We start from the raw sequence: 9,212 nt of genomic DNA on the forward strand, positions 1-9,212 counted from the left end.
AATACGAGCATGCACATAACTAACGTCGGCCGTCCACCGCCAACGGTAAATGACATAGAAATTGGACGAGTTTGGATTTCCCATTTTTCTTTTACAATAATACCCGTGTATTAGGTGCAATTCTAAATTTCCGGCCTGAGTTAGTACCTTTGCACAGCACGCTTCTGCCAGCCCAATCAGGATAAGCATTTCAAAGATAACGATTCTACTAATGATTTGAAGCTTTGCCATTATTTTTAACAATTATTAAGATCTTCTCCACACAACGCAATGGCGAACGCATAGGCTTGCTGCGAGGGCACTCATGCCATGAAAATACTTTTAGATTGATTTTAATTGTCATGCAAGCACTCGCAAAGGAGATTGGGAGTAGGTGTTTGCAATGAGTGGAAAAGGGCATCACAAAATATACTGACCATTTTCAAATGCTAGAACACATTTGAAAGCATTCTTTATAAAAAGTTACAATTTTGGTTTAGACATTAAAAACTGTCTTTCCAATTAAGTATTTCAAATTAAAAACTAATTCTAATATTGTATAATTGAATATTGCTATGTTTTTGCTGATTACTTGAATATGTAGATTACATTTTGTCCGAATATCTAGATCATGCATGCAGTCATGACCTATTCATAAGAACAGAAGGTTTCTGACTGAACATTTTGTAAATTGTTATAAATTATTGTAAATTTTTTTGTAAAACGTTTACTTAAAACCTTGTTGATAGTTTTCGGTGTGAATATAAAAAGTTAATGACAGAGTATCATGCACTATAGCACATAGATTGTGCTGGCAATTTAGGTATTAAATGGAAATGTCAATCAAGGTGCAAAACGACAGCTCTTGCAGGTGTTTCAATCAAAATGAACTATTAATCTCATGCATGTAATGCTGACTACAATTATTTAAACGAGTGTTTCTCTCCGCAATTCACTGCACCAAACTTGCTGGCCTCGATTTAGGTACGATGGGCCAAGCACCTCACTTTTCTTCCATTCTTGGTATAATTTCAAATACGCTTCTTATCATTGCTTTCATCAAAGATCCTTTGAAATGCTTCAAAAACTCAGGGACATATCTCGTCGGAAATCTAGCTGTCACCGATTTCATGCTTTGTCTGATTTCTCCGCTCGATGGGTGTTGCATGACACAAAGATATTCGCTGTGGGAGAGGCTTACGAATTTCGTTAAGTACTCTTTCACAAGTGTATCGATCTTAACGATCGCATCAATTTCACTTGATCGCTTCTTTTTAGTTCTGCATCCTTTGAAACATCGAGTTTTAATGAGAGGAAAAATTATGGTCATGTGGTTGGCTGGTATTTGGCTTCTTAGCTCTGCATATCCAGTAAAAGTTTTTATCCTTTCCTTTGAAAGTGACATGGACAAACACATGTGGTTTCTTGGCGAAATGTCACCAATCGTATTTTCAAGCGTGGTGTACGGATTAACATACCAGAAAGTAAAGAAACAATCTGAAAACGTGGCTTTCGAAAACATTCCAAATCGACAGCAACAAGTGCGATTTATAAAGGAAAAAAATTTTTTGAAAACAATTATTATTGTAGCGTGCATTCAATTCGTTTGCATCGTCCCTACGTCTATAGCCACGTATTACCCTGAGTCAATCGAAAAAACAATTCATGATGGAGCAGCTGTTTGGATTCTTAAGGAGATCTTTCATGGGTTATTCCACTTCAACTTTTCTGTAAATCCACTGGTGTACGTACTGCGTTTACCAAACTATAGAAAAACATTTTATTTGTTGTATTGTTGCAAAGCAACACAACATTGAAAGACCCGCCAGCTAGCATCTGTGTTTCTTTGGCAGGAAACACGGATTATCTAGTGCTATGGAGTTACAGTACCGTCCAGAAATAACCTAACAAAAACCGCGGTTAACCAAGGTCAAACCTCAGTCTGATCGCGGTTTAAGCTCGGCCTAACTCAGTCTGACAGATATTTCTTTAAGATGTTTTGATTGTTTTAGATATGATTATTGTGTTGTCGTTCTCAGCTGTTCATAACATTCCGTTCTGAAGCGAATTGCGACCGTGATCGTATTTTTTCGTCTGCGCGGTTTCTATTCGGTCGACCGAAACCGAACCGCGACCGAACCTAAACTACAGTGTTAGGTTATTTCTGGACTGTACTAAAATTTATAAAGTTTTTTATTTAATATGTTAGTTATATTGAAAAAATCCATTCTGTTTATTTCTATAGACCTATGAATAAATAAGTGAGTACTAAAATAACTTTAGCTTGCATGCATATTATCATTTTTATGTAATTTAAATGCGTGTTATTAATAAAACTATATGCAATATATTTATTGTGTTTTGGTAAAGAAGACAACATTGGATGTTTTATACCAATTTTAGTGTATCAAGTGTTTTTTCTGGAAATATATACTAAAATTATGAATAGTATCTCACCTTAACCGAGGTTAACTTATCAAGTGTGTGTAGTGTAAGCCTTGTCAGTCGTAAGACATATATGAGTATATAATGCTAAATTAAAGAACTTATAGATCTTAGTTGCACTTTTAATTTAGCACCCTACAATAGCTACATGCATGTCAATAATAAACTACATAAATTTTGTTCTATTTGTAACAAGATGGTTCTGATTGGTGGTTTTACTTTTTTTTCATTAAATTTTACATGTGTTATTATTGTGGAATATAGGTCTTTCGATATTTAAACGGTTTATGAAGCGTTTTAATTTAAATGAAGCAAGTTGCTCTAAATGAAAACGTATGTTTAATAGACTCAATACGAAGTACATAAAGCATACTACGAAGAGCTGCTTTAATAACTTTATAGATCATGGCAGAGGAAAAATTCGCTGGTTTTCAGATAAGTTATTTGGACATGCTGTCCTATTGTGTTTGTATTGTTGGTGTAATATTACATGCGTTCCTTATTATTGCTTTCATCAAAGATCCTCTAAAATGCTTCAAGAATTCAGGAACGTATCTTGTTGTAAATTTAGCTGCTTCAGACTTCCTGGTCTGCCTGATAACTCCGACAAAATGTTGCATACCCAAAAACTGGCAATGGGAATGGCCGAGGCACCTCGTTGTTTTCTCTTGCATGAATGTATCCATTTTAACAATAGCGTCAATTTCGCTTGATCGCTTTTTCTTGGTTCTGTGTCCTTTCAAACATAGAGCTTTGACGAAAGGAAAGAAGATGTTCGCGTGGTTGGCTTGTGTTTGGCTTTTTGGTTCGGCATTTCCCATAAAAAACTTTGTGTTTGCTATAGTAACTGACGTGGACACACACATAAGGATTCTTACCCAGATTTTGCCAGTTTTGTTTGCAAGTGTGATGTACGGGTTAACGTACCACAAGTTAAAAAAACAGTCAAAAAATTTAGCTCTAGAGAACATTACAAATCGACAGCAACAGGCGCGAATTATGCAGGAAAAACAATTTTTGAGAACAATTATTATTGTGGCGTGTATTCAAGTGATTTGTGTTGTGCCTTCGACGATATTCTTTCACATGAAAGTGTTTCAAAAATTGTTTAGTGATGACCTAACTGTTGAAGTTTTGAATGAGGTATCTTCTGGAATATTCCACATCAACTTTGCTGTCAATCCTCTGGTATATGTACTACGCTTACCAAACTATAAAAAAACATTTTCTCGACTGTACTGTTGTAAAAGGAATAGAATTACAGCAACTTAAAGCCTGCCTTTGCTTCTTGAACCGTGACAGTGTTATTTGATTTCATTCATTGTTTATTGTTATTTGCTAAACCAATCACCAATCAAGCGTGGCAAAGTAAAACTGAAAAGTTTTATATTGAAAATCAAAATTACTATTTCATATTGTCAATAAATCGACAATGGTTTGTGTTAATGAAAATGACCAGAATGATAATTCTATAAAAATTATTGTGGAATATGATTGTAGTTTTGGCCTAGAACCACGTATTATACTATAGTACATTTTGTATTTGATTGTTTATACAAACGTGTCAATCACTCGTGGTTTTATCAGTGGTCGTAGAACAATTAAAAAATTTTGTGCAGGAGAAAATATCAGCATGAGTAAACTTAAATCGTTTTTAAAGAATACTGAAAGAAGATACTCTTAACTGAGTGTGACGTAGTCGCCTCGATTCCATGCAGATGTATATCCAGCGATACTACCTCACATTTGGAGAATAATTGTTAAATCTTGTTTATCGAATGTAAAATAATAGAGACTTAATTAGAATAAAATATTCTCTAAAAATATGCGAGGCATAAAAGCCATTTGCATTTTGCCCACACATAGAGGCCTTCAATGTTACATAAAGGCCGGCGCACACTAGAGCTATGTGCTTAGCAAAAAGTCATTCGTGGCCATCGGCGTAAGCCAGGTGCAATCGTGTGCGGGCGACTTTTCTGGCGACTTTTGGCACGAATGACGAAAGTCACTGGAAAATTTGTCCGCACACGAGGGCAACTGGCTTACGCTAATGGCCACGAATGACTTTTTGCTAAGCACATAGCTCTAGTGTGCGCCGGCCTTAAAATACACACAGTAAATGTACCGGTACATTAACATAAAATGAATAAAATCGCCATTGCCCTGAGCCCAGGCTTTTTTGCCGACCTCTGGGTCAATAGTACATCCGTTTCGCACCACCGATCGTATGCTTATACCAATCATATGCTTCTAGTTCTAGTTACTGTCCTGTACCGTTTTGTTATGCCTGTACTACATACTAATATAAGAATATCTTCTGCAACAAATGTGGCTTATTACGTCGAGTATTGAGTCGGCAACTCGGCGATTTCACAAAGTCTATTTTTTTAGATTTACAAACTGGCTACAAATGAGGTTTACTGATTACTTTATATCAGGGAACCTGAAAGGGTAAGATATGGTGATCACCGTATGTTTGCATGTTTACAACAACGATAACATCAGGTCTGTTCCTAGATATTTTACCTTTGGTAATCATTGTGATTTGTGTTTCAAATATAAGAATCCAGGGCTTCTTATTTGTCCCATCTTTGATCGAAACCGCGAACAAAAAGAAATGTGACTCATTCACAGTCTTTGCACTCTTCGTCTTATAAATGAATAACTACCTTTCATTTATTTCACTTCAGTTCACCGTCAATAAAGATATGAATTACATGCTATTATGTTGTTTACAACAAAACAGATTGCAATATGGTTCCTTCGCCAACTCAGGCCTCCTTGTTTGCTGGTTGTCTAGCCTGCAATTCAGGCGTGAAAACTCTAGGGCAACGTCCAGTATGGTATTCTAACTTTTTTGGAATTTTTTGTTTTACGTTGGTTTATTTTACCACGTGTTTTGACGTCAAACATATGCTCTCGAATTTCTTTTCTTACTAAATTTTCTAACGAAGACCCATTGGTCGAAATGTCGAAGTATTTTTGAAATTTTAGGTACTTGATATCTAGTGGAATAAATTTTGAATTAAAAATGCGTTATTAAGAGTACAGAGTTATTGGTTACGGATTTTCAAAAACACTTTAAAAAATACACTATTGCGAAGGCAATTTTGATCTGTAGTAGGAGTCAACTCCTTGTTACACCATAATAATTATAATTAGATGCAACGTCGTCAGACACTGTACGCAGTACTTTACTCGATCCTTTGTCATTACATAAGGATAGACAACACGAAACTAATTAGTGATTTTGTCATCAATTTTTTATGCACAGATCATTATAAATTATATACCTTAGTGGTTTAAACAGCTTAATGTTAGCCTATTTAGTTTACAAAATTATTAAATATTCGACACATCTGACAGAGAAAGGTAAATATATAGGTTAGAAATAATCAATTTCCTTGAAGATACTTTGTGTGTGAGTGTTGCCATGCCTTTCTTCATTTACTACAACAGACTAGCTAGCTTTATATACCACTATTCCACTGCCTAAGATAAAAAACGACAGGGAAATAAAATTATCCTTTTTTAAAAGGATTGCATAGGAAGTAAGAATTTATGATATATGTTTGAGATGTTTAATTAATTACGAACATTATATAGTGCGTAGTTTCAGTACTAAGTAAATGTTGCAACCATGACAGTTCAAAAATTGAGGTCAGCGGATTTTTATCTCAGTTTTTTTCATAGATCTCGTATCGCTTTTCCAGTTGCCCCAGGTGATGCCACTCCAAGATCTGTCACCTGCGTTGAGATATTTGCCGTTGAGGTGGGAACTATGACATCTGTTATACCACCAAGCACCTTTCCAATGCGCAGCACAGCTACCACCATCCCGATCATTATCGCGATCCTTTGTAGAGAACTTCATTCCGTTATGCGTAGATGTCAAAGAATCGCCAGCATTACCTGAAATTATATAAAAAAGAGAATTAACCAGTTGTATCCAGAAGAAACCAGTGCCAAATTAGTCTTCTTCCTGAAAAGTAGCGTCCCTCAGGAGCCAAACCTAATGTTAATTGACCCTATTCTTTGTTTCCACCTAATTACTCTGTGGTGAAATCCTGTCCATTGCCCGGCTCTGGATTTCAAGCACGGACTGCTGACGCAATAATTTGCTGTAAAGCACGCGTGACGTCCGTGTTGTCAAAACGTCGCTTCCATGCTTGCTTGCTCTCTATAATTTGTAAGCCAAACAAAATCCCACCAATTTATTAGCTGGGTTTAAAGTGCGGCACCGTATTAGTAAAACTAAAAGCAGTAAAGATCGTGTCACCCAAGTGAAATGCGTACAAACCAACATAAACCTTGGTTTCATTTCTATAAAATAATTTTTATGCAAAATGCAATAATTTTCATATATGAAATATATATTTGCACTTTGTGGATGTAATATACTGAGTTACACCAAAATTGTGTGTATTTACACTTATTTGTTGTTTGCTGGACACTTCGAAATTTAGAGTGTACTAAAATTTACTTACTCTCCGAGGAAAACCCTCCGATGTTCAATTTATAACCTTCAGACTCAGAGGCCAAAGAAAATGTGGAATAAAGAGCGAAAGCTGTTGAGTCATCAAAGTCTGTCAGGTCGATTCTTAAATTCTTGTTTCCAGTTTTTGTCATGCGAAAAATGTTTTCCAAACCAAGCCAAAAATTTCCGTTTAAAGAACCAAATCCTGTTTTATATTCTGACCAACCACGAAAAAAATCTACACTTGCATCTTGTCTTCTTTGAAACACCGTCCATCCTCCTCCATTGGTTGTCATATCACACCAGACTTGAAAAGAACTCTTACCGTCCGGATTGATTGTGTAAATTCCATCAGATCTCTTACCGTTCTGGTACAAGTTGAGACAACTTGTAGCTGAAACTTGTGTAACATATGATTATGAAAGTGGATGCATTTACACAAGTACAGAAAATATGTAAGCTTTGCAATATATAAAAATAGAAACTCCAAAAAGAGTAAAGATTTTGAAAATTAGCATCAAATGTGGTATAACAACTGCCTAAAACACGTCTCAACGTTTCGAGCTTAAGGCCCTAATAACGTTGCTGCATATAGCATTCACTTGACATAGGTGTGTCCCGAGGAAACATTCGTCAATATCTGCATGAATAATAAATAAAAAAAAAACATTTTCCGTGCTTTTATCCAGTTATAGATCTAGAAATAAGCGTGGGGAGGGTTGGTTGAACGAGAAATAGTCAGTGGGAGAACGATCCCGTAGGACGAGTTTTCCACGTTATTTAAAAATTCTCACCTCACTTGGGTGCGTACTTTAAATGTCATATTGATAGACTTCGTTTTAATATGGTTGCGTATTTTTTTAAAAAATCAGTAATTTTGACCTATGAGGTGGTTCTCCCTTTGGTGGATATTTCATTGTGTTTCTGCTGCTGTTAATGATCATGGTTGTATTTTTTCTGCATATTTTTTCAGAATATCTGCGGATACATCGGTCACATCTATTATAGTTAATGAGACTCTTCATTCTTACCTTCTGTGACCTATATGAAAGAGAAATTAAATCAGCTATTTCGGATTTATTGTTCAAACTTCAAAATAATCGAAAATGATTAGAGCTATTATGGTACACTGAGCGATCAACCACCCAGGCCTTTTAAAGGCGGATTTCCACTTACAGCGAAATCATTTAATTGCTAGCGAAATATTTGCATATTTTCTTTTGAATTGAGAACAGTCAAGTCGCACAAATTCATTTATGCTGTTAAATTTCGAAAGAAAATATGCAAATATTTCGCTAGCGAACGATTTCGCTGTGATTGGAAATCCGCCTCAATGCATTGATAATCGCACTCTGGATTGCTATTTTTCATGAAGTAGTCGAAAACTTTACCTTAACATCCTCGTAGTAAACCCATGGTCCATATTTAGTCGTTGTTTTGTTCCACTTCTTTGTGCGGTTGCTAAGTTGACAGTTGACAGAATAAACACTGCTTGGTCTCACTCTGTAGTTATAACCATAACAATTTTCTTTCTCAATGCACAGTAAATGACACTCTCCCAATCTGTGAATATTGTGACTTGAAATCAACTCTGATGGACGCAAAGCTTCATTTCCTGCATTTAATAGAAAATTATATTCAGTTTTCAATGATAATTTGATTCATACACTCTAAAAACAGTGCCAATTTCAAAATAATTTCCTCTGGGTTGAAAACTCAGTGTTTTATCAACCAATTTTTGGAAGGCCAGGATTCCTCTCGCTGCTGATTTGTGAAGAAAAGGGACACGTTTATTTGAATCCTAAAGGTTTTAGTGCAGTGAATATATGCTTGTAAAGCTCGTCTCCGGTGAAGTTTATTCATATCATTTCAGCCACATTATAAATGGAAACCAAGCGTAAAACAAAGCAAATTACACACTTACCAACACTGACGTTTTTGAAATGTCTTAAAGCACAATGTTGAGCTTCCAGCATTGACAAAGTCATCAACAAAATGCTGAGGAAAATTAACATTTCGAGGATTGGCCGATGATACCTTAAAATTGTTTCTGCTTAGTTCTTTACTTCTCCCTCAAGACGCGATGAATTTGCTCGCACGAATGCGCTCTCTAATGTGCATGTCTCAGTAATTTCATGACCTGTTGTTGGTGTTTGCGTATTATCAATTATGAAAGACGCTACTGACGTATAATTGAAACATTAAAGCTACTTTCCAATTACGCGATTTCATACGCTCAGTACACCAACCAAAAATTAATTAAGTTATATACTTTAAATAATATTTAAATAGGAAGATTTAAAACCTGAAT

The 9,212-nt window shown here is 35.6% G+C and overlaps 1 protein-coding gene across 1 annotated transcript; it reads right to left on the bottom strand.

The window, feature by feature from the left end:
• Positions 1–6,085: 6,085 nt before the first annotated feature.
• On the bottom strand, positions 6,086–8,948 carry LOC114542732 (microfibril-associated glycoprotein 4-like). The gene is made up of 5 exons (XM_028562200.1): positions 8,826–8,948; positions 8,293–8,516; positions 7,933–7,942; positions 6,912–7,301; positions 6,086–6,336 (listed from the first exon to the last, which is right to left on the bottom strand). Exons 1-5 carry the CDS (start codon positions 8,914–8,916, stop codon positions 6,086–6,088), a joined length of 966 nt encoding a protein of 321 aa, XP_028418001.1. The 5' UTR covers positions 8,917–8,948.
• Between the last annotated feature and the right edge of the window lie 264 nt (positions 8,949–9,212).

The sequence above is a fragment of the Dendronephthya gigantea genome, unplaced genomic scaffold (genome assembly GCF_004324835.1).
Source record: "Dendronephthya gigantea isolate DGI-Jeju-01 unplaced genomic scaffold, DenGig_1.0 000385F, whole genome shotgun sequence".
Taxonomy (NCBI): domain Eukaryota; kingdom Metazoa; phylum Cnidaria; class Anthozoa; order Malacalcyonacea; family Nephtheidae; genus Dendronephthya; species Dendronephthya gigantea.